The sequence below is a fragment of the Heptranchias perlo genome, chromosome 33 (genome assembly GCF_035084215.1).
Source record: "Heptranchias perlo isolate sHepPer1 chromosome 33, sHepPer1.hap1, whole genome shotgun sequence".
NCBI classification, from domain to species: domain Eukaryota; kingdom Metazoa; phylum Chordata; class Chondrichthyes; order Hexanchiformes; family Hexanchidae; genus Heptranchias; species Heptranchias perlo.
The window spans coordinates 23,769,885-23,795,508 of NC_090357.1; the positions used below are offsets into that span (position 1 = coordinate 23,769,885).

At 45.0% G+C, this 25,624-nt stretch overlaps 1 protein-coding gene across 5 annotated transcripts in view; it reads right to left on the minus strand.

Annotated features, from left to right (window-relative positions):
- pknox2 (pbx/knotted 1 homeobox 2) overlaps positions 1–25,624 on the minus strand; it is a 343,270-nt gene that overhangs the window by 56,351 nt on the left and 261,295 nt on the right. For all 5 annotated transcript variants that reach the window (XM_067971059.1, XM_067971057.1, XM_067971055.1 and 2 more), the window contains 2 exons: positions 18,740–18,911; positions 10,115–10,303 (listed from right to left, as the gene is read on the minus strand). In XM_067971059.1, the coding sequence (XP_067827160.1) occupies positions 10,115–10,303; positions 18,740–18,911 (361 nt within the window). The remainder of the gene's footprint in view (positions 1–10,114; positions 10,304–18,739; positions 18,912–25,624) is intronic.

Below are 25,624 nucleotides of genomic sequence, written 5' to 3' on the forward strand. Positions count from 1 at the left end.
GAGGAAAAACTGCATCTAAAATGCATCCCTTATCAACAAGAGTAAAACCTCATTCTTAGGAACAACCACAGAGTGAATTCAACCTGGATTTTAAAAAAATGATAAAACAGGCATCAGAATATTGTCAAAAATACAGTCTTGAAAGTCCTATTGTGTTTTCAGTATTTTTGTTTTTATTTCAGATTCCCCACAATTATGATTTTCCTTTGAAGCTTTGAAAAGTGTACGCTTTGCTGATATTTTTTAAAGGGGCATTCTATTCAGGCTCAGAATTGTGCATAATTCACAACAAGAAATTAGTCATGAGTTTATTAAAAATCCAATGTTTCTTCTAATGTGGTCTTACTGAGGGGTCACTTTCAAGCAATGAATCAGTACAGAGTAATGGGACTCAGGTGCCCCTCCTCCCCCCAACTTGTCCATCGGTGAGGTCCCATGGCACAGTGGCCAGTTGCCAAGGGAAGGCCAAGCACTCCCCCGCTTATCAGGAACGGGAACCCGGGACCATTTTTCCCATCCTTAGTCCAAGGATGTTAAAGCCAATTGTAGTGTCCTCACCTGCTGCCATGGTTGAGAACAGTTAACTCAGTACAAACCATGGATACAGTCTAGGAGTGCCCTGGTCTGTATGGTTCAGTACCGCACCAGGTGCTACATTTGTTCACTAAAGTGCTTTCATAATCACCAGTGCAAAAGTTGGTTGCCACACATTTCCTACAACAGTGTCTACACTTCAAAAGTAGTTCAATGGCTGTGAAACGCTTTGGGACGTCCTGAGGTTTGAAAGGCGCTATATAAATGCAAGTTCTTTGTTTTAAAAAAATATGCTAATGTGCCACCTATATGGCGTTCTGAAGTGGCAGAATGGGTGGCACAGGGGCTGAAAACATTAGTGAGGTGTTCACCATCTCCCTCCTCCACCTACCAAACTAGTACAAATGTATTGTGCCTGGGAGTATTGTGCTATAAATAGTGAATTTAAGCAACACATGTTAACTCTTCCGTTCTTCAGGGAAAGCTTTTACTCACTGCAGGGAGCCTTCAGCTAAAGCCACAAACTCAAGTAGGATGGAAATCAAAGTCGTGCCATGATACTTTACGACATGCTAATGTACTGTACTATCAAGCAACTCTATCAGATTGGCACCAAAATACCATGCGGGGCAGTTATCAGACAGAGCCAGAGAGCATTGCACTGAATTGAGTTGGGATCAACCTGACACTCTAGTCTGAGTGAGTGTTGGTAAAAGCAAAGCAGAGGGAAGGAACGGTATCACTGTCCGACAGCTCCTTAATTCCCTGTCACACAGAGAGGTCTCCTGCAGTCTCAGATGTAGCACTGCCACCAGTCTGGCTTTGAGCTCGACACTTTAGAATTTTCTAAAGTCCAAGTCTGCACAGCGAATGTCTATTTTAAAAGCAAAAGGCAGTTGCCCCGCTTTGTGCTCCTGCATCTCATGAGGTGGAGAACTTACTTATTAAGGCTTTAACTGAATTTTCACCAGGTGCAAAGCAATAATCCAAACTCAGGCCCTGGTCTCAGCCCGCGTCAGGCCCTGGTCTCAGCCCGCGTCAGGCCCTGGTCTCAGCCCGCGTCAGGCCCTGGTCTCAGCCCGCGTCAGGCCCTGGTCTCAGCCCGCGTCAGGCCCTGGTCTCAGCCCGCGTCAGGCCCTGGTCTCAGCCCGCGTCAGGCCCTGGTCTCAGCCCGCGTCAGGCCCTGGTCTCAGCCCGCGTCAGGCCCTGGTCTCAGCCCGCGTCAGGCCCTGGTCTCAGCCCGCGTCAGGCCCTGGTCTCAGCCCGCGTCAGGCCCTGGTCTCAGCCCGCGTCAGGCCCTGGTCTCAGCCCGCGTCAGGCCCTGGTCTCAGCCCGCGTCAGGCCCTGGTCTCAGCCCGCGTCAGGCCCTGGTCTCAGCCCGCGTCAGGCCCTGGTCTCAGCCCGCGTCAGGCCCTGGTCTCAGCCCGCGTCAGGCCCTGGTCTCAGCCCGCGTCAGGCCCTGGTCTCAGCCCGACCGGTTTCACGCTGAGGAAAAATAGCAATCCTATTGGCACAAAATCACCATCCACGGGGCAGAATTGCTTCCTGTAACTTCAGAGGAAAGAAAAATGTTATTGCTCGTGAGAAATTAGCGAATGTAGAGATTGTCAAGACCCTCAACCTGCATCTTAATTTCTCATTCATAAAAAAGAAAATCTTCCCAACATCGAGAACCCACAATCACTGGTGGTCACAATATTATTTAAAGCCAACTCCAGTCAGAATCTCCTCTGGCTCACGGAGCTGATCTAAACAGTAGTAGCTGAAAAGTTAATTTGGGCAATCAGCAGAGCAACACCCTTGTACCGAATGTGGGATAATCATCAGCTGAGGACACCCTCCTTTCCACTGTGTCACTCCTCGTTCCAAGCCTGCCAATTTCTTTCAGATCCTCAATGTTTCAACAATCCAAGCTGAAATGCCACTCATTACAGCTGTAAACAGGAGCCTGATGCTGCTGTAACACTGCAGCACCTCATCCCTTCCCCACAAGCCATCTCTGACCAAGGATGACTCTGGCCCACTCATCCTAATACATCAATCAATGCATGACCCCCACTCCATTTAGCCAAATGGTGAATTATGCATATTCTGGGTTTGAAACCATGTCTTGTGAGCACAGAAATTTGAGTGTGGTTATCAGAATCATAGCTTTGGAATCAAACAATTCAAATGAATTTTGCCAGCCCTGTGCATTCCATGGTCGAGTCCACTCTATGTGCCAGTGCCGTTATCACACCCGTGAGCTGTCCTTGGATTTCTTTCTTTGCAACAACTTAGCGATGGTGAGCAGTGTAGTTTTAGCTGGTTAAACTCCAGCACTACCCCGTGTAATGGCTCTGTCAGCTTGCCCCTAAGCTCTCTGAACCTAGGCAAGTGGTGTGCTCGCCTATTGGGAGAGAATGTACTCTTGTGTCTGGCAAACAGAATTCTGCATCTGTGGATTTCTCAGTAGCTTGGTTTAGAGGTTCTTAAACATCAGGATAGGTTTCTGCACGTCTGTCACCCACTAAAAAGAAAGAGGGGTTGAGAAACCGAGATCCCCACTCTTTTCTTTAATCGGATGGAAATGCTAATTTCCAGAGAACTGGTACGGAAATAGAAATGTTAGAAGTTAAATTCAGCTCTTAGCTGCTCGTTCATCAAAATGATTTCCAGATCTACACGCGCGTCTTCACTAGGGGGCGTGTGCAAAATCTGGATATCTACCGCGTTAGAAACCCTTTCTGCACGAGGTAAAACTGAACGACAAGCAATTATATCCCCAATACACGCACTAATTCATACCATTAGGTCCTGAGCCATCTTGAGGCTTTAAACCGAAGTCACATCTGCCTTTTCAGGTGGACATTAAAGATGGTGGCATTATTTGAAGAAGAAGGAGTTTTCCTTGGAGTTCAGGCTAGCATTCTCCACCCCCTCAACTGGCACCATCAACAACAGATTAAGTGTCCATTCACCTCAATGTTGTTTGCGATCTCTTGTCGTTAAGGTTGCTAACTCTAGTTGGACATATACCTGGAGGTTTAATCACATGACCTCCAGCCTCCATCAAGCCCGCCCCCATTCTCTCGCGATTGGTCGCCCGTCACATCAATCCTCACTGGGCACCACCTTCCCACACCAATTGGAAAACGAACAGATTGGATAACTTGACTGTCAGTCAAATAGCCTTTCCCCCCCCCCCCCCCCCCCCATTTCCAGTATTTTTATAACTAATAAAGCAAAAATGTTCAAAGAAAATGAAAAAAAAGCACACAATTTTTTTTAATGCTCCTATAATTTTTCTCCCGGGTTGCTCACAGCAGAGCCCTGGAGATTAATCTTAAAATTCCTGGAGGCTCCAGGACAATCCTGGAAGTTTGGCAAACCTACTCGTCACATGCAAGATGGCTGCTGCATTCACTTGTCTTACAACAGTGACTGCGCCTCAAAGTAATTCATCGTATGTGAAACACAGATGATTCTGACAGTCATGATAAGGCACCGTATAAATGCAAGCTTGTCTGTCTGACCCAAGTAGTTTATCATACCCACGGGACATTCATTTTTCTCAATAGTGTCAAAGACAGCTAAGTAGGGTCCTTTCCTCCTGTCAGCCATGACAGTGTGGTGCCCATTAACGTGCCTGTAATAGTGAATTTAGTACTAAGCTTCCTGCAGCTCACTGAACACAGCTCTGCAGCCCTCATTATACAGGATAATAATGAGCTGTACTTGTGCTGCATGATATTAGAAGCAAAATCGAATAGTATTCCGCTCGCTGTACCTCGCCCTTTGTCAGAGCCTCCCTTTCAAGACGTGCCAGTCTGATCACTTCACTGAAAATAGCCAACTGTCAGTGTTTTTTATAGATCTGTAAATTCTGCACTGTTATTGTTACACATTAAAATATTCAACAGTATCTCTCACACACACACACACACACACACACACACACACACAATAAAAACATGTAACCAACGGTTGCTAGCTCCTCCTAGCATCTCATAGATTTTCCATTTTGAAAAGAGCTTGTGATGGAGATGAGATAGTCAGTTTAATCAAAGTTCCCCATATAGATAGGGGTGCAAGCTATCTGATGCAGTACGTTAGCACCATGTCAAATGTACCACAGGTTAGATACAGGGTAAAACTCCCACTACTGTGCCTCAACAATATGGTTTAATCCCAACCTCACAAGAATACACCATTCTCATGCCAGCCATCCATAGCATACCAGGCCCAAGTGAGGCTGCCAAGCTAATGCCAAAAAGTACCGAAATTCAGATTAATTGTCAACTTACACCCACTAAAGACTCCACTTTTCAAGTAGGACTCTAATTAATCATGAGTGGAGGTCTTCAACCCATCAGTCTGGACTAGATTTAAACACAGGTCACAGTGATGAAAAAGCTGTATTCGAAACCAGTGCATCACCCAACCCCCTCCCCCGCTCCTCCACCCACCCCTTGACACTCATTACTGGAACATGGGCAATCAAGCTGCTGGGAAGAGTTGCAATTAGACTGACAAGAAGCCCAGAAGTTAGCTTTAGTTCCGAAAAACAGTACTAAGGCAAATGGCAATTACTGTAACAAAGATACTCATTGTGAAAATATACATGGAAGGCAACAGTTCAAGATTTAAAGGTCTGTCTTTACTAACTCTAACCAGTTTAAGACCTAACTGCAGTTCTTTAAACTGAAGAGTGCTGACAACACAATTGAGCAAATTATCCGAAAGGAGTTTCCAAACCCGACAGAATGACAGAGCTAAATTAGGGTGTCAGCCCTGGCTCAGTGGTAGCACTCTCGCCTCTCAGTCAGAAGGTTGTGGGGTTCAAGCCCCACTCCAGAAACTTGAGCAGATAATCTAGGCTGACACTTCAGTGCAGTACTGAGGGAGTGCTGTACTGTGAGAGGTGCTGCCTTTCAGGTGCAACATTAAACGAAAGCTACTATTGCCTTTTCAAGTGGATGTAAAAGACCTTATGGCACTGGGGAGTTCTCCTGGTGTCCTGGCCAACATATATTCCTTGACGAACACCACTAAAAACAGATTTATCTGGTCATTTATCACATTGCTGTTTGTGGGACCTTGCTGTGCACAAATTGGCTGCCACGTGTCCTACATTACAATAGTGACAGTATTTCATTGGCTGTAAGGCACTTTGGGACGTCCTGAGGTTGTGAAAGGTGCTATATAAATGCAAGTTCTTTCTCAAAATTAATATGTCAAGGTTGCTAAAGCACCTCAGTGTCAATGGCCAGATCCACTGATGTATATGAACTGGCCTCAGCTAACTTTTAAGTTCCAGTCTCAAGAAGCAGGGCCAGGAAAGCTGAAGGATGTGAAGCCATGGCCCGGAGCACTGCACATACTCTAAAGATGTCAGGGTACATAATATGTCGTAACAATCTGAAGAAAACCTTTTGTCTGTACAAACTAATCAAGCTTTGTCCTTCACAGATCTATCTATAGAACCACTCAATTGTGCTTTTGCTTTATTACACACTTCTATGTGTTTTAGACATATCTTAATAATACATTCAAAGTTTTTCAGGGCTACGGGGAAAGAGCAGGGATGTGGGACTAATTTGATAGCTCCTTCCGTGCTCTATGATTCTATACTAATAATGAATAGCTGTTATTATACAGGTAAGTCAAGTCCTACAATCATGCAACTCTCCTGAATCCTGAGTAAACTGCAGTACGGATGGACATTCTCAATTAGACCATTCCTCTCAGCTCCCTGGTTAGGCAAAGTCAACATACTCCCCTCAGCTCCTGGTACAGTACAGTGCAGAAGCCTTCAGCTAAGCCGTATACATCACAGTACTTCTCACAGACCATTGCTTTGATTCCCTAGCACAGTAACACTCCAGAGTCCCTCAATCAGGCCTGTCCCTTCAGTTCTCCACTACTGTGCAGGCAGAGAAAGAAAGGAAGAGCTTGCATTTATATAGTGCTTTTCATGACCTCAGGATGACGCCAAAGCGCTTTACAGCCAATGAAGTACTTTTTTGAGGTGTAGTCACTGATGTAATGTAGGAAATGCGGCAGCCAATTTGCGCACAGCAAGGTCCCACAAACAGCAATGTGATAATGGCCAGATAATCTGTTTTTTAGTGGGGTTGGTTGAGGGATAAATATTGGCCAGGACACCAGGGAGAACTACCCAGCTCTTCTTCAAAATAATGCCATGGGATTTTCTTACGTCCACCTGAGAGGGCAGACGGGGCCTCGGTTTAACGTCTCATCCGAAGAACGGCACATCTGACAGTGCAGCACTCTCTCAGTTCTGCACTGGAATGTCAGCCTAGAATTTGTGCTCAAGTCTCTGGAGTGGGACTTGAACCCACAACCTACTGACTCAGAGGCAACACGCTGATAAAATACTAAATAAAAGTGCTGGCCTGTGCTGAATTACCTTATCTTAGCAAGGGGTAGCAGCAGGGGCACTAAAATTGGCCTCAATGCTCAAATTAGGGAAATTAACCTCAGCCGGGATTGCCACTCCTGATCAATATCCAGTAACCCCTCCATTGGAGGTGCACTTGTCTGTACTCCAGGTGAGGCTTGGCTGTGATGCCCCATATAGCCAAATAGCCTGCCAACACCACAGCCGGGTGAATGACACCCGCGTATCCCAGGAAGGAGAAAATAGAAGAAAAAGAAAGGGCGAATGTAAACTTGTTAAAAGTGTAAACAATTTTACAACACCAAGTTATAGTCCAGCAATTTTATTTTAAATTCACAAGCTTTCGGAGACTTCCTCCTTCCTCAGGTAAATGTTTTTTACCTGAGGAAGGAGGAAGTCTCCGAAAGCTTGTGAATTTAAAATAAAATTGCTGGACTATAACTTGGTGTTGTAAAATTGTTTACAATTGTCAACCCCAGTCCATCACCGGCATCTCCACATCATTGTTAAAAGTGGCCAGAGCAGTGTGCCAATATGGTGCACAATTCCTGACTCGCCGACACGTGCTACCGGAGGCAGGCACAGGGCGGAGACCACGAGCTTCCCCGTAGGGAGATGCGGAGTAATCACAGGACGTCACCCTGTTAGTGTCCTTCCTAATGGCCAAATTTCAGAGCAGGGTTTGCTGATGCCTGGGAGGTGGCTCGCGGCCAGAGATTATGCTGGAGCACAGTGAGGCTGGAAAAAGGGAAAGAAAATACTTCGAAACTGAACACCAAAATTCAAGGTTTATATTGGCACAAGAGAATTTTATTTAATTAGGCAACGCCTTCCATTAAAGGGAAGGTCGGACTGGAGGTGACAGCCTCCACATTACCTCACCAGGACCAGGTTGGGTTAAGCCCACTCACACATCAAACTTCGCCAATAAAACCCTCCAACACCAAACGCTGGTGACATATTAGGCAGGACATTTACCAACAGAGTGAATCAATTCTTCTTCTTAAAAAAAAAGAGAACCTAGGACCCGATATGCTTTAAGGATCCTCAAACAGTTGGAGTTGTGTGGCCTGATCCCAAGTGCTCTGTTGTGTTTAACTTCCCCAGCAGCCACAAGGCTGCAGTACTGACGCTGAGTGGCCAGCATTTAATTAAAACGTTCATCACACAATCGCTGGCAGGATTTATTTCATTACATCTGTGGGAAAAAGCCCCTCACTGTTAACGCTTTTAATATTCCTCGCTGCTTTAAGCCAATTTTCAGGGATATTGAGCATCACCAACAAACGTGGGCACAATGCCCTGAGAGGGGGAGGGGGGAAAGAGATGCTGTGAACCTGCACACACCTCATTAATGGTGCAAAAACATTTGCAAAATTAATCTGTCAAATTCTAATCCTCAATATTGCATAGCACAAGTTAATATTTGTACACAAACATTACAGTAGTTATTTAAACCTCAATATTCAGATCCTGTTGTCATGCTGCAGGATGGAAGGAAGCAAGACAGATAGATTGGCCTTTATGTAACATGTTATCATATCTCTTCAAATTGCCTCAAAGCGCTCCCCATACAGTGAGTTACTATGAAGTGCAGTGACTGCTGCTTTGTAGGCACAAGTGGCAACTGCCTTGCGCACAGGAAGCTCCCACAGCCAGCAACGGGATGAGTGACCAGCTAAACGGTTTTGTTGGTGCTATTGGTTGAGGGAGGACTCCTGACCAAGAGACAAGGACTCCCTGCTCTTCTTCCAATAACGCTACAGGATCTTTAAAGTCCACCACAATTTTGCACTCTCAGTATTGCCTTGGGGTGTCAGTCCAGGTTATGTCCTGGTGTGGGGCTTAAAATCAAAGCCTTCTGACTCAGCACCAACAATGCTACAAACTGAACCAGTTTATCCTGGAGAAATGTTTCTAAAGTCATCAGGGACTAAATCAAAGCCACAGAATTCAGTGTCCAGCTCTCCCCTTTTACATTGCTTCAGCATTGCACTCTGACCTCAAGCTACAAGGATCACTGCTTCTGCAGAGCAAGAGTAATCTGCATCAGAAATAACACTTTTAAAGCATAATACTGAACTGGGAAATGTTTTGAAAATAAATTAATATTTTGACACAGCTGGGATACCGTGGGCATAGTTGTTGGGGATTCTTCTCAGCAATTCACATGGGGATGCAGGATGCTATACCTCTGTAGCACATACACACGCACATACATGCGTACACACGAACATACACGCATGCACACATACGCACATGTAGGGTATGGGATGTTCGACCTGCCTCCATTTGACAGCCATCAGTTAAGGTGTTCAGAGACCATAAATTACAGGATCTCATGCAGTAAATTTTATGCAGTAAAATCCTGGAACTCCCTACCTAACAGCATTGTGGGAGTACCTTTATCATACGGACTGCAGCAGTTCAAGGTGGCGGTTCATCACCACCTTCTCAAGGGCAAGGAGGGATGGGCAATAAGTGGCATCCTAGTCAGCGATGCCCACATCCCGAGAAAGAATATAAGCAAACCAGATCCCAAAGAATGATTTAAAAGAATTACTAGCAACTTTTAAGTGAATTACAGGTAGAGTCACATATTCAGTCTCTCGGTAATGGGCTCATCTCCATCTCAATACCTCACTTTAAAAATATCCTTGTAGTGAGGAAAGTGATAATTCTTTTCTCAATATCTTTTATATGACTGCAATGTTGTCAACACCCAGCGAATAGGTTTAACACAGTCGGTGACACTACCAAATGTAATCTTACAGGCTTGTGTTTAGCCAATACAAGTGGAGATCCATCAATTCCCCTTGGTCTTCCATCTGCTGCCATAACCCCAACCTCAGTCCTCGGCGTCTAAATCTAGTTCGCTGAGTCAGCATGGTTGCATTATGACCTACGATTTGCTGCAAGCACGTAATCGTACTGGGCTGGCTGAGAGTGTCTTTAGCTTTTCTTTTTAAATTGAAAAGTCCTCCATAAACCATCCTGTACCTCTACACTACTGAATGACCATTGGATTTGGAAAATGGAGAGCTTTCATTGCACATACGTAGGAGGCTGGGTCTCCAACAGTCTGACAGGAGAGCAGCACACAGGTCAGTTTGCCCTTGTTCTCCCCAAACCAACGTTAAGTGTAAAACGACTTTAGAACTTGTCAAGCAATCCTACCTGCGCTGGGAGGGTATGTGACACGGCTGTTGGGGAGTACGGGCCTCCCAGGTCGTTCCGCAGTAGGTTGTCGCTGTGCATCTTTGTCTTCAGACACGTGATGTAGCGGTTACAGAAGTCTTTGCAAAGCTCATTGACTTTCTCCAGCTCCAGCAGGTGGATTCGCAGAACCTGAATGGCTTTTACCATCTGCAATGTAGAGAGAAAGGCTGTCAATCCAGTCAGATTCAGCACAGTCAGTCCTTCTGATTGGGGGGGGGCGGCCTATTTCACACACTGCACGTTTCACCAGTCGACTCACTAAACAAGGTCCTTCACCCAATTTGGAGGCCATGTTGTGGAGAAATCTCACATTACATCACTGTTTGACCTGCCTGTGGTGCATTCTGGGTAGGATGACATCACTCTGATTTGCTTATGCTCAATAGCCATGCTATCCAACTTCTCTCCCAGAATTCTGTCTCAAAAATCTGCAGCAGGAGGCTACACAATACAAGCTTACAGCATCCTACGTGGATTATAAGAACTCAAACATACACCTTCTTTTGTCGCATAGAGTCACATAGACCACAATGGTCCTAGTTTCAATTCCTAGTTACCTGGTCTCAGATAGCATACTAAAATCAGCTTCAGTGAGGGGAAAATCAGCCCGTTCCTGTTTGTGATCTTCATCCAAAAACTGGTACGGCAAGAGAATATGTGTGTGTGTGTGTGTGTGTGTGTGTGTGTTAGCGTACATATGTATCTACGTGTCTGTATGTGTGCGCATGTGTATGTGTGCGTGTAGACATCAGGCTTGCCTGTGATGTTCCCCACTTGTCAAGACTCCTGCCAACATTCACTAGCTAGGTTGACGCAGTAAGAATAACCTTGAGTGAGTTACCAGAAGATCGCTGGAACTGGGAGGGGGGGGGGTGGGGGAGGAGGGAAATAAAACACATTCCCACCGATTCCTCACCTGACATCACGAGAATCAGCGTCAAAAGCCGATTGTCGTCTGATAACAGGCGTGTGCTCCAGGCCTCAAGGCAGCGAAGTGTTGGTTATTTCCAGTGCACATCATATAAAAGGGGACTGTAATTAGCACGGTAGTCGGAGTATTACACGCATCATAGGAGCATACATCATTTATATGGCTGTAGTCAATAATCTTTCTGGTCTCCATCATATCATTGCCACTGTGTCAATTTATCCTCCGTATGTTCCTCTTCCTCCTAAGCTTAAAGTACATCTACATATTCCTCCTGTGTTGAAAAGACTCGTTGCACCATCTCTGACTCTATCTCATTCTTTCCCAGGAGCTGAAAACTGAACTGTTTCAGTCGTCTCTTCCTCCTACAATCTAGAGGCTTTTTAAAACCCAAGCTTACTATCATCTGATCATCAATTCCTGATCGACCTCGACTTCTCTCCTTCTCTTCTCAGCCAGGGTTGATTTTTCTTGTTCTCAAGATCTGAGTTACACGGGCAAGTCCGCATTTATTGCCCATCGTTAGTTGCCCTAAGATGGCAGTGGTGGACCTTCTTCTTGAACTGCTCCCAACCAACATTTCTACACCTGAGTAGCATCCTAGACCACATCAGAGGACATTGAGACAAGAATGTGGGGCTGGAATCACATGTAGGTCAAACCGGGTAGGGATGGCAGCTCCTTTCCCTGAAGGGCACTAGTGAAACAGTTGGGTTTTCACAACAATCCAGCAGCTTTCATGGTCATTTTTTTCTGGTACCCAGCCCATAAATGACCAGAGTTATTGATTCATGACTTCCTAAGGTGGGATCGAGTACCATAACCACTACAATATTACACCCTGGTGTCCTGCACTATGAGCCTTGACCCTTTGCCTAGGTTTCAAAATACAAAAAGAAGTTATGTTCTCAAGACATTGGACAACTTTACCCATAAAGAACGAACAAACTTGCATTTATACAGTGCCTTTCAGGACCTCAGGATGTCCCAAAGTGCTTTACAGCCAATGATGTACTTTTCTGAAGTGTAGTCACTGTTTTAATGTAGGAAATGTAGCAGCCAATTTGCAAGGTCCCACAAACAGCAATGTGACATTGACCAGATAATCTATTTTTGCAGCAATGTTGGTTGAGAGATAAATATTGCCCAGGACACCAGAGAGAACTCCCCTGCTCTTCTTTGAAAGAGTGTCATGGGATCTTTTACATCCACCAGAGGGAGCAGATGGGGCCTTGGTTCAATGTCTCGTCCAAAGGACAGCACCTCTGACAGTGCAGCACTCCCTCAGTACTGCATTGACGAGTCAGCCTGGATTTTATGCTGAAGGCTCTGGAGTGAGGACTTGAACCCACAACCTTCTGACTCAAAGGCAAGTGTGCTACCAACTGAGCCACAGCTGAAAATTTTACCCATGTTTAGTGTGTAAAGGTAGTGAAGATACAAGGGGACCCATGCAAATCACACACAGGACCAGGCACAAGCAAACCATTTTTTTGCTGGGTGTGCAGTAGGATTTTAATATGAATTAATTGTGCAGAGCATCTCTATCCGGGGATAATACCTGACTCAGGCTCCAGATCTGATATCTATGCATTCCTGGTAATAAAACTCCCATATTCGATCCCCACTGAACAAAGTAGGCAAGCGAGACTGAGCAAGGAGCTTTGGATCAAATTCCCTCTCTACAGTAAAGCAGGGATTAAACATAGCTCCACAGCTACAACCTGAGAGAGGAGCTTGTTGTTTAAGTCACTGTACAAGGGCATGGGGGGAGGGGGGGCAGTTAATAAATATGCCAATTACTGCAGCTCATTTGCTCAGAGATTCTCATTTACTGCCCTGCTGCAGTATATCTGTCCTGATAAAGACCTACAGTCGGATGTAAAAAGTGAACGGGTCATAAAAAATACAGATGCAAAATTAATTGACTTCACAGCGCCTTCTGGCTGATTTGGCAGATAATGATGAGTTCTGACCTTTTCTAATTACTCTGCGAATGTACAGTCCTGTGGAAAGCTCAGCGATTATGAAATATGACCGAAGCATCGCAAATGTTACCGGCTACCTTTTCCCTTTAATGCTGCAGCAATCTCAGGCACTCTCCCACCCACCCACCCCAAACCAGCAGTCTTTGCCACGGTTTCTTTGCACCTGTCTGTCTCGATCCTAACAGCACACACAAGGTAAATCCTGAATACTACTGCAAATTATATCTGGATGGTAGCATAAGCGGGGTGGGGGGGACACGATGAATCTAGAAAAAGGCAAATTTAAGATTGATGTTGGTCAGTTTTTCACACATGGAATGGACTTCCAGGCAGGAGGTGGGCAACAACCTTGGGATCATAGATTGATAGAATTATATAGCATAGAAGGAGGACATTCGGTCCATCAAGTCTGTGCCGGCTCTTTGAAAGAACTATCCAATTAGTCCCACTCCCATGCTCTTTCCCTGTAGCCCTGCGAATGTTTCAAGGATATATCCAATTCCCTTTTGAAAGTTACTATTGAATCTTCTTCCACCATCTTTTTAGGCAATGCATTCCAGTTCATAACAACATGCTGTGTAAAAAAAATTCTCATTTCCCCCTGCTTTTTTACCAATTATCTTAAATCTGTGTTCTCTGGTTACCAACCCTCCTGCCAGTGGAAACAGTTTCCCCCCATCTACTTGATCACCTCTATCAAATCTCCCCTTAACCTTCTCTGTTCGAAGGAGAACAATCCCAGCTTCTCAAGTCTCTCCACATGACTGAAGTCCCTCATCCTTCTGATCATTTGAGAAACAGTCGTATGCTGAGATGGGAGTGGTACAGGTGGATCATGTCCTTCATCGTCTCTTTCTATCCTTCGATCTTGTGCTATTGTGGGGGGAAACCGATGAGCTTCCATAGAATTCTCACGGACACCCGCCGTTTTTGGGGACAACTGTATCAAGGGATTATTCCAGTCAAGCAAATGAGGCAGCTGCAGAACCCCAATGGGGCTGACAAAGAGCCCGCACAGACACTAATGGCCTCCTTCTGGGCTGTAAGCTTCTGTGGATCCATGGCTCAGTAATGAGTCCAAGTGTGGTATTGAACCATACCAGACCAGGTTTGATTCCTGACCTGTGTTGAGTTTATCATAACACTAGTGGTGTATCTAGGCTAGGGAGGGGGTGAGGAAGGAAAAAAAAATCATCCTGGGTTCCTGCTCCTGGTCACTATCTAGCAGTCCCTATGGATTTTGGGAAAGAACAGGATTGGGCTCAGACTAGACTGCCAATAATCCCGAAAATCGATCCCTGCAGATACGCTGGGATTGTGCCCACTTGTGCTTTGCAGGGTCGGGGGAAAGGCACCTAATTTCCACTGGACCAGTGGGCACCCACGGCACTATCAGCACATCTCCAGTTCTTTGGTTAGATGCTGATAACAAAAAAAAGATTAGACAGCAAGTATTCATTGCTCTTTCTAGGCAGAGGATTAAAAATGTTCACGGTGTGCAGCTTTGAAAATATGAACAAGAAAAGGTTGCACTTAAATAAACACCAACAGATAGTTGGGAGCAAGTTACAGGTTGAAATCTCACTGAAAGGTTCCGATGGCTTATAAATAGAATAATTAATATACAGGACCGAGTTACATATTGAAATCAATAGAGCAGCTTGGGTGGTTTACATACAGAATAATGGATCGCTGGGAATGAGTTACAGGCTGGAATTTAATTGAGGGGTTCAGATGGTTTACACATGCACAAAAGGCGATCCAGGACTGGATTACCGGATGGAATCCAATGAAGGGGTTTGATTAGTATCACTAAACAGGGAGACGAAGCTCGAGTAATTTACAAAGTAACGAACCCTGAAATTAGACGCTACCTTGAGCGACAACTCACCAGTCGCTGGGTGGACATGTACACATTCATAAGGCCTTCCCCATGCTTCCCTCCCCCCCACTCCAATGTAGAACTGCCATTCTCAGTGGTGTCATGATGAGGAAGTGCCGAGCTGATCTCAGGCATATCCTCAGAGGGAAGAGAGAGTTAAGAGACACAGCAGGCAACTTGTCAGGGAATGAACCATCACAGAACTGCGGTGACAGAGACGTGGGATCTGGATATTTAATCAGCCTCATGGCTAAAAGGTGGTGCACGGTGACTATGGGGGAGTTAAAGATAAGCACACAGCTTGAAAAGTAAATAAAAATACAGTTAATTTTATTCAGTTTTAGGAACATGGAACATACAAAAGTAAAGGACTGGAAAAGACTGTAGTTCACCTGGCTGATCCGCAAAACTAATATCCCTCAATTATAGGAACGAAGTTACAGGAGTGGGCCATTCAGCCTCTCGAGTCTGTTCCGCCATTCAATCAGATCATGGCTGATCCTCAATTCCATTTACTCACCGTTGCTCCAAATCTCTTGATACGCTTACCAGACAAAAATCTATTGGCCACTCTCTCAAACTCCAGTAAATTCTTTCCCATAAAATCCTGCTGACTCCCTACTTACCACCCCAAACCTGGCTGGATATTCCATTATCCCCTCTTTCAGGATGTCTTTGATAACTTTCCTCACCGTGTGTGTTGGGCTCACTGGATGCAGTAAATAGGTTGTCCCATTGTAGCTTGTTAGCTACTTTCCACTTCGTGCACCACACCCATTTCCAATGATTCCCTAAAGACAGCAGCAGGGATGTAACCGATTTCATAGCCACTTCTTGTATTAAAGTCCACCTGGATTTGGTGTCTTGTTTTCCATTAACTTCCTCAGGTAACCAGCGACTGCCTTCTCTGAAATTTCTAATTTGTCTAACTCCAATCTCCTGCCCCAACCAGAAATTCAGCTTTTGCACAGGGGAGACTGCTCACTGTCTCCTCCCTGAACACAGAAAAGAATTAATTTACTATACCTTTATCACTTGGTATTATGTCACCTTTGGGATCTTTCATTGACCTTACCGTTTCCTTCTTCACCTGCTTGCTGTTGGGCATCCAGGCTGAGGTCAGATGAAGGATTAAACCTTGCAGGTTGTCTGGTCTCCATGACTCCACATGAAGCAGTAAACTTACCCACTGAGCTTTTAGGGGTTCATCAAGAAACAATGGGGGTGAAATTGGTCTTGGATGGTGATGAAATTACCTTAACTCATTTTGGTTTCAGGGCAACATGAACCACATCCCATCTAGAAGACTGGGCAGGACAGACACCTCTCTCTCTCTCTCTCTCTCTCTCGGGTCTCTGCCAATGGCCTTTGGCCCTGAGTACTATGAGGTGCCCAGCAGAGGCCTTCCAATTTTACCTTCTTTTGGGAAGCGTCCTTCCAATTTTGCCTTCTTTTGGGAAGCGTCCTGTCCTCCCCTCAGACCCTCTTTCTAACAGTGAAAGCAGTTTGGGGTAATCAAGGGCACAAACTTGCTTTCTGCAACTCTGGCATGGCACATTGGTACTGCCTTGTATGAAGCTCTGGGGAAGTAGGACTGAGACACAGTGATTGAAAACAGCAACTTTCCAGAGCGCGAAAAATCCAAATCAACTCAATTAAGCAGCAAACATGGATAAGGTGGATGTTGGCTGCCAAATTCCAGCGAAGAGGTGAATGAGCCCACCTGAGTGGGGAAAGGCAATCGTCTGAGGTAAATGAGCCCACCTGAGTGGGGAAAGGCAATCGTCTGAGGTAAATGAGCCCACCTGAGTGGGGAAAGGCAATCGTCTGAGGTAAATGAGCCCACCTGAGTGGGGAAAGGCAATCGTCTGAGGTAAATGAGCCCACCTGAGTGGGGAAAGGCAATCGTCTGAGGTAAATGCCATTGCCTCATCTGGGGGCGAACTTGCTACATGGTGAACAGCAGAATGAAATTTCCTACAATCCAGGGAATTGTGTTGCCTAACAGGACTCCCTTACTGAACCAATTCTGCAACATAACCGCACTATTAGTTAGATATCCCCTGTCCTCTCTTTCTTCTCCCCCCGCCCCTCACATACGCACGGAGCACTGTCACTGCCTGAAGCAACATTTTTTCATGTTGCCATGCTTTCTTTTGAAAGCAACTAACAGATAATTAAATGTTACATCAACCCTTTGGGCCTCATTAATATTCATCAAGCAAACAGCGATGCTGCTGAGGAGAAGCATCAGCCAAAGACTACAGAACCACCTATTTAGGAAATCTCCAATTTAAAGAGAGCTTAAATCGTGCACTTGTGGTCACAACCCAAAAATGTTTTCTAATAAAAAAACTGCCAATCAGCCTCTCTGTTTACCGTTTGTGTAATAATCCACAGTTAACACCCCGGGATCACAGCTAATATCACTGCCAGAAGTGAGCAATCATTAATGTCACTGTCGGTATGCTCAAATCCACGGCCTACAAGTCCCAGCTTTGAGCCCTAGGTGCTCAGTACTTAGAGCTCATCAGCTCCGATTTGCACTCCTTTCAGCTGGTGGCTGGCAGACAACGGAATCTTCAAACACAGGAGAAGGGAAGTGGGCACGCTCTGGGCACCTCTCCTCGTCATTGACCCATCACACAAAGGAGCTAGCGATGTTTGGCTCCTGTACCACACCGACAGCCTGGCAGAGACACCGCGCCAAAATAAATGAGCACAATGTCTGTGTGAATCGAGCAACATCAATCAGTCGCTCAACTACTAATCTGCTGACGGTTTTGTATACACGTTTGTTTAATGACTGTACTGGTCCACATCTTTGGTAGTGTATGAGTTAATCCCAATCTCCAGAAGGTATTAGAGCTCCTCAACTAAATTGGAACACACTTCCCTTTATCTGTCACCCTCTTTGTAACGGAGATGCAGACTGTTATTGCGGCTTCCCCGAAACACTGAAACCACATCGTTAAAACCTGAAATGTCTGCAGGGATGCTACAACTGGTGTAATGTGCCTGGGCTGGGGAAATAAAGAAATCAGGCAGGGGTCGGATTTCCGATCACCAACGCTGATCTCAGCGGAAAAGCGCACTTGTATGGACACTCAGTGAAAACAGATTCAGGCTTGCACTGCCCCCCCCTGATCGAATAGCCCACAGTCACTCACTGTCTAAAATGCCCACAAGAAGAATGGCCACTGGGGCAAAATAATAGATGCCATTAACCAGCAAGGAGTCGGTGTCTTCAGCAGGGGAAGGGATTAATCCAGGGTGGGAGAAAAAGAGACTGCCTTTCCAGATAAGTGCTGACCTTGGTGACACATCAATTACCAGTTGTGAGTAATTCCATAGATTTGACACCAAAACCAAGTTGGGAACACCAGAGAGGGGTGCGTCTATACAGCGTCTGAATGGGGTACCTGTCACAAGTTACAACAGTTCAAGCAACAAGCTCTTATTCTGAACACAGTGCACAATAGGTAACAGGTATCTCATGAATAGATGCTTTACCCTAACGGCAATTGACCTCCCCACTCAATGTTCTTCAATAGATGGAGTTGAAGAGAAGGCTTCCATTGAAAGGCCTTAAATCCATTTATAATGGAGCATCTAGTTATAATGATTAATTTTAGTGATTAAAAAAGTATTAGAGAACCTGTGACCCACATAAAAGAAATAGAAGAGAATGTTTTAGCGCCCATTACATTTGTACTTAGCTCCTCATTTACATGGGAAATACATTTTTATTATTAGCCACCAATAGCCACCAAAGAGTAACGCACCAAGCTGTCTATTTCTGGGTCATCGCTGAAGAACGGTTTGTGCTCCTGCTCTTGCTGGTGAACGAAGTTCTCGATGTCCACGTCGAAGCTTGCCGAGGTAATGCACTCTGACCCCTGGGTGGCCTGCTCACATTTCTCAAACAGGAGAGCGAGGAGTGGAAAGAGTGGGTGTCTAGGGAGAGGCGAGAAGGGGGAGGAGAAAAAAAAAAGAATTGAAACGGTCAACTTTGACTCACTAAATCAACTGAATAAGAAATTGAGAAACAAGTTATTCATAACACTAATGTGGAGATATTCAGGGATTGGAATCAAGTTCAGTGAAACTGAAACAATGAAATATCACAACCATACCAATGCTTCCCTCAGTTTGTTTGTCTCAATCTAATTCCTAGAGGAAACGGGCCCACAGCATTAACTGCTACGGCAACTTATACCATCTTACGCTCTTCACATAAAAGAATGTCCTAGTGCGTTTCGTAAAGCGGGAGGTGATCACAGAGCAGGAAAAATTTGCAGGGCAATGGGGGAAGAGCGGAGGAGTGGGACTAATTGGATAGCTCTTTCAAAGAGCCGGCACAGGCACGATGGGCCAAATGGCCTCCTTCTGTGCTGTATGATTCCCAACAGTGGAGTAAAGGAAGTGGAAAATGAAAGGGCTGGGCCACATGGCTGGAGATCGCTTGGACAAGGTGAGAATGGTTTGAAAAGAATTTAAGAGAATCTTGAAATTGTTTTGGTGAGGCACAGGGAGCTAGCAGATCTAGGGAAAGATATGGGTGATGGAAATGTGGGAGATGACTTCTGCTCAGTTCCTACTCACCACATTTTTATCAGAACCGGAAAGTAGTTCCAGCAGTGGTTTCAGGGGGAAATAAACCTCTGTTGGACGGCACTTGGTAAATAATTATTAGAGAGTATTGATCACAAACTTCTCTGCATCAAAGATGGGAAAGCATTCACAACACAATCAAAATGTCAGCAGAAAATACAGACCAGCAAATGTTCCTTTAAACAGTAAACCAGAAGAGCCCCATTGGCAAAGTGTTTTTGGTGATTGCAAACTATTTTTGAACGTGCTTATTTTACTAATTCTAGAAGTTTGGCCGTTTCTTATTTGGCGTAAACTTAACATCTTGCACATCAAGATTCAAGACAACTTGCAAATTCTGTGAATTTAATGTGTCTGCTGGATCTAGTGTCTGATCATAGGGGGGTCATTAGTATGTTTGATTAAAATATAAAAACAGATTCCCCGTGTGTTTTTAAAACGTCACGTTATTTTTGCTTCTTTTTAGGCCACAGATTCCGGCTGCCCTATTAGAGGACACTTAGTATGTTCTGGTGGCAGTCCTCTCTCCTTTATTTTAGCAGATGTTTCGCCTGTTTATTTTAATGATTCTGATAAAATAGCATCCCGAGGAATGTCGTCAAAAGTAATTCCTAACCTTTGAAGTCACTCCTGCCACACCTCATACGCCAGCCTAAGATATGGCACAGGTTCCTCCTGGTCTTCATCTACATGCTACCCCTCGGGGATGTCAGCTCCTGGGTGATCACTAACAACACCCAGCTGTACATCTCCAGCATCATCACTGACTCCATGGCTACTGCTGTTCCATCCAGCTACCTGATTGATATCAAGTTCTGAGTCCGTTGAAACATCTTAACAGTTCAACGTCAACAAGACTGAAGCCATCTTGTTTGGTTCTCACCAGCACTCTTCTTCCAATGCTTCCACACCCTCTCGAACTCCTCCCATGCCTCAAGTCTCCCCTTCTCCACGTGGTCCCATACCCCAAGATCGTGGTAATCAGAACACGTACCCAGCGCCAACATCCCTCACTTTCATGAGCACAAAGAAAACAAAAGTAGTTGGAATACTACCCATTCATCTGAAGGACCAGGTTAAATCCAACAAAGAGCAAGGCGGGAAAGGAAGGCTCTTCCTTTCTTTGAATTGTCCAGTGCGTCAGAACACTATCCTCTCAACTCTGGAACCTGCTCTCAGAATCCTGTGCAGACTCTCTCTCTCTCTCTCTCTCTCTCTCTCTCTCTAACAGTTGTTGCAGATTCTGATTGAATTGAGTTAGCAATGCCAAGCACTCCTCAATGGGCATGAGTCAACAGTAGGCCTCCACCTCCTCCTCTCCCCCCCCCCCTCCCCAATAAAACCCAGTAATGCCATAATCACCTCTAACCAAAGGGTTGTAAATCCCGCTAAATTGAATTTTTCATTCCACTGAATCACTTTTTTTTGCAAAAACCAGCAAAGGCTCCCAATGGGCTCTAACTTTATCAGTGCAATTCCAGACCCACATTCCAGCTGCCAGGAACAGCTGCGCAAGCTGAAAGTACTTTCTCAGTGCCCTATCGGATGGGTTCAACTGACACCAACACAGATGCAGTTCCGCAGTGCACTTCGTCTACTCTAGAAAGCACAGAAGGTGTTTATAGAGGCTGTAAAATCTTGCAACACCCAATTGAACAAAATGGCTGGCTTCCTGAAATAATGCTGGTGAAATGCAGTGTTTATGTAAATTTCGAAGTGATCCACAACCTTTCTTGGAACCCGTTTGATCTGATCACGTAAAATTATGACTCAAGATCTAACCGATCACTCCTGCCATCCACCCTACCACACACCTCTCCCTTTTGTTCCTTTCTTGGCTCCCCCCTTTCCCCGGCTCTGTTCATCTAAAAGCATCTTCGGGTCATCGACTGGAAACGTTAACTCTGCTTCTATTTCCACAGATGCTGCCTGACCTGCTGAGTGTTTGCAGCACTTTCTGTTTTTATTAAGACTATTGCTCCCATTTTGGATTCTGTAAGATTACTTCTTTACCCAAAGAGTGTTAAGAGTGTGGAACGTGCTATCACAAGGAGTAGTTAAGGCAAATAGCATAGATGCATTTAAGGGGCAGCCAGATAAGCACATGGGGGAGAAAGGAATAGAAGGGTATCCTGATAGGGTTAGATGAAGTAGGGAGGGAGGAGGCTCATGTGGATCATAAATGCCGACATAGACCAGTTGGGCCGAATGGCCGGCTTCTGTGCTGTAGTTGCGATGTAACTCGATTGTAAACCTCTCTTTTCATTTTGGTTTCCTCCCCTCACCTCCAGAGGTCACAGCTCATGCTGAGGTCCAGCAGCACCTGCACCAGCACACCTCTACCTACCTTGCCCAAATGCCCATCATTCCTATGCGAGCCCAGGCAGTGAGCATCAGCAAGTTAATGGATTGTGGCTTGGCACGACAATCGAGACCAATCTCACCCTCACTCGATGCCCAAACTACAGCACTTTCCAGCAAACAGGACCACATCACCCGGACCAACATCAACACGTATGGACACACAGCACTCTCCTCTCCTGTTAACGGAACAATCTGCTCGTCCTTTTCCCATCTGGGCGGTGATATGGGGGCTGGGGTGGGGGGGGGAGGTGAGGGAAGAACAACAGAGCCCCCAACCATACCAGTCACTGGGAGAGGGGAATGAGCGACCTCATTTTTCAATGTTATTTCAAACATCATCTTTCTCCAACCCTGCTGATTCCAGGTTTCCATTCCCCTCACGCACGTTCAATTTGCCTCTATATTATGCAGTTTGATATCTACATTTTACATCAGAAAACACCTTTACCAGCATTTTACACGGCACAGCTCACCCGAGGTAGGTCATGACTTCCATCAGAATATTTAGGTTAAGTTTCAGAAAAATGATGAGACACATCAGCTGATCTTGTGCTACTTTCTTCCATTCAACCACAGACTCCCAATCCATGGCCACCCTGCATAGTGCCCCCTCTTCAAAATTATCTCCAATCTCATGCTGCCTGCCTTTAATGATTTTTGTTCTTTGTTGATGCTCCTGCCAAGACCAACAATCAATATCAAAGTAATCAGGAGCTACAGCGGACCACTGGATTATATTGAACACACAAAACAAAACCAGACCTCCATCATTAGGAGTGCCAATGTGCCCTACTTTGGTACATGTCATTCTTAGAAATAAACACAACTCCATTTGTTTAAATGGATTTGGATTCTGTTTCACTCTTTGCCAACAGAAGGCTCACTCATGTCCTGGATGGGCTAGAATATAAAGGGGAGGAAATTTTGCTACAGCTACACAAAGCCCTGGTTAGACCCCATCTGGAGTAAGGATATATTGGCCTCGGAAGGAGTGCAGCGCAGGTTCACCAGAATGTTACCAGGGCACCAAGGGTTAAATTATGAGGAGAGATTACATAACTATGCTTGTATTCCCTGAAATATAGAAGGTTAATGGGTGATTTGATTGAGGTTTTTAGGATTTTGAAAGGAACTCAGTGTAGATAGAGAGAATTTTTTTTCCGCTGGTGGGGAAGTCAAGGAGACATAACTTTAAAACCAGAGGCAGGCCTGAGCCAGGAAACACTTCTTCACACAATGTGGGGGTAGAAGTGTGGACCTCTCTCCCACAAAAAGTAGATGCTAGCTCAATTAATAATTTTAAATCTGAGATTAATAGATTTTTGCTCGCCAAGGGTATTAAAGTAAATGGGGTTAGGATACAGATCAGCCATAATCTCATTTAATGGCGGAACAGGCTTGAGGGGCTGAATGGCCTACTCCTGTTCCTATGTTGACAGCCCTGAAAACAACAATTTAATAGTTCTCTGCCATTATTTTGGAACTAATTGTCAGCCGTATACAAACGCTGATCTCCCTTGCTCCTGTGTGTGGCAGCATCAGAATACAACTATTGGTATCAATCATCCTCAGTTTCTATTATTTTTTGAACTGAGAAACCTAGGTGAAGGATATCAAAGTTGAAAAGAGGAGAGGAGTAGGAAGTAAATCAAGGCATGATGGTCAAGTGATGCTAAATTTAGGCTTTAAAAGCCTGTTGGAGAGGAGGACTGAAGGAGTTCCACCATTTTGGGGTCCTGGGAAAGAGTAAGCAAGAACCAGCGATAACCCAATGTCCATAAGAGCAAGAAGAATGTTCACAAAATAAATCTGCCTCTTAAATACAATGGTTCTCATCAGAATTCATCTTTTCACTGCTAGATGATCATTTACATTAGAGGGTTAACAACATACAGGCCCTGAATTGAAATCCGACCATGGCAAGTTGTGAAACTGAATTCAACAAATCTGGTCATTTGTGGACTGGCACCAGAAAAAGCTGCTGGATGGTTTGTTGTAAAAACCCAACTAATTCACTAAAGTCCTTTAGAGAAGGGAACCTACCACCCCTACCCAATCTGGCCTACATTTGACTCCAGTCCACACTTAAGTGACTGCCCTCTGAAGTAGCCTAAGCAAGCTACTCCGTGGCAAAGCAAGCCACTTTTGTGAAACAAATTGCTTACGGATGGATAATACAAGATAAATAATACGAATGATGCAGGATTAATGCATCGTAGACAAAACACTGCCATCAAAAGGTAAGTGGTTTGCCATTAGAGCCTCCATTTTGTTTCCAGCCCGCTCATATCGGGCAGCAAAGCAACGTTAACATATTTGGCCTTTAAGATCTTCCACTAGCATCAGCGGCACTCGTATCTGTTAAACAACTGTGCACATTAATGCTGACCGTGCCTGGTTGTCCCAGTGTTGCCACCAGTCTCCGAATCCACCCACAGTAGAAACAGGGCAAGTTCGGCACCGAGGGAATCAGACCATTGGAAATGGCTCTGGAAAATAAACGGAGGTATCGAGCTTGGTCTATGGGTTCCACTGGTCTTACATTACTTCAGCGTTATACTGTGCCGGTCAATCAGACAGAAATACTGAGTTTGCAGTAAGTAAAAATAAAAATGACTTTGTTTTTTTTTATTTAGCATTCCTTACGAAGCTGAACAGAAGGCTCTGTTTTGGGTGTGTGAAAATGTCGTATATCATAAATGATCTGTCTGATCCCACTTTAATGCGAGCCTGTGAATCACGCAGAATGAAGGGAAATATAGCATGCCCGCCTCGATCTCCTCCTCCCAGAGGAGCTGGCTGGAAGATATGAAAGGCAAATTCCAGCAAGTATTAGCATTATGAAATTTTTGCACCTTATGAGCCCTCACGGTCAACAAATGCCTCCTCCTGCCATTTAACAGCCTCAAGATCAATTACAACAGAAAGACTGGAATTGGCCCAATACACGAGTACCAAATTGCTTGGAATTAATAAGGCAGTCAAATATCGAGTGTGGGGAGTTCAAGTATTTCTGACCTGCAATGACCTGCACTCACCACACACAGATCAACTCATCCAATTTTTTACAAAGTGAATTTGAACAGTCAAAACCCAAGAAGAGGGAAAGGAAAACATTGTTTTAAACTAACTGGCTGGCACATGCTCGGGTGGGGTGGCGGGAGGGGAGAGGGGGTTTGATCCTCTACTAGTCTGTACAAATATGCAGCTAAACTGCTGTGACATTTACTGCAACTGAGAGGTCGTTTTCTGCCTCTAATAAAAAAGGGGATTTGACATTGCCTAATAAAGGCAAATGAATTCATGTAATGGGCTAATTTAGCACATTCAGCACTGTTCTGCTAGCTAGCTGAGGCAGCAGAGAGCTCAGGCAGGAATACAGAGAGGCTACTACTGCCGGCAGTTTTCCACTTAACAACTCATTGCTTCAGTCTCATTCACTCCCAAATGGACTGAATCCGCTCCTTTACATGGTGCTCTTTAACCCCAAACCAGATGTTCCCTGTGATTTGTTCCAAATGAGCAGCCTCCATGTTAATGGGGAGGTTCAAGAAACTGACCTGAAATAGCACAGTACATCTGAGCTAGATTTAACTGTGCGTTCCTGAATTCCAAGTTACCCAGCAGACCCAGAACTGCTAGCATCAAGGATGAATGCTACTTCATCTTCAGTTGGATGCTGCTAATGGACA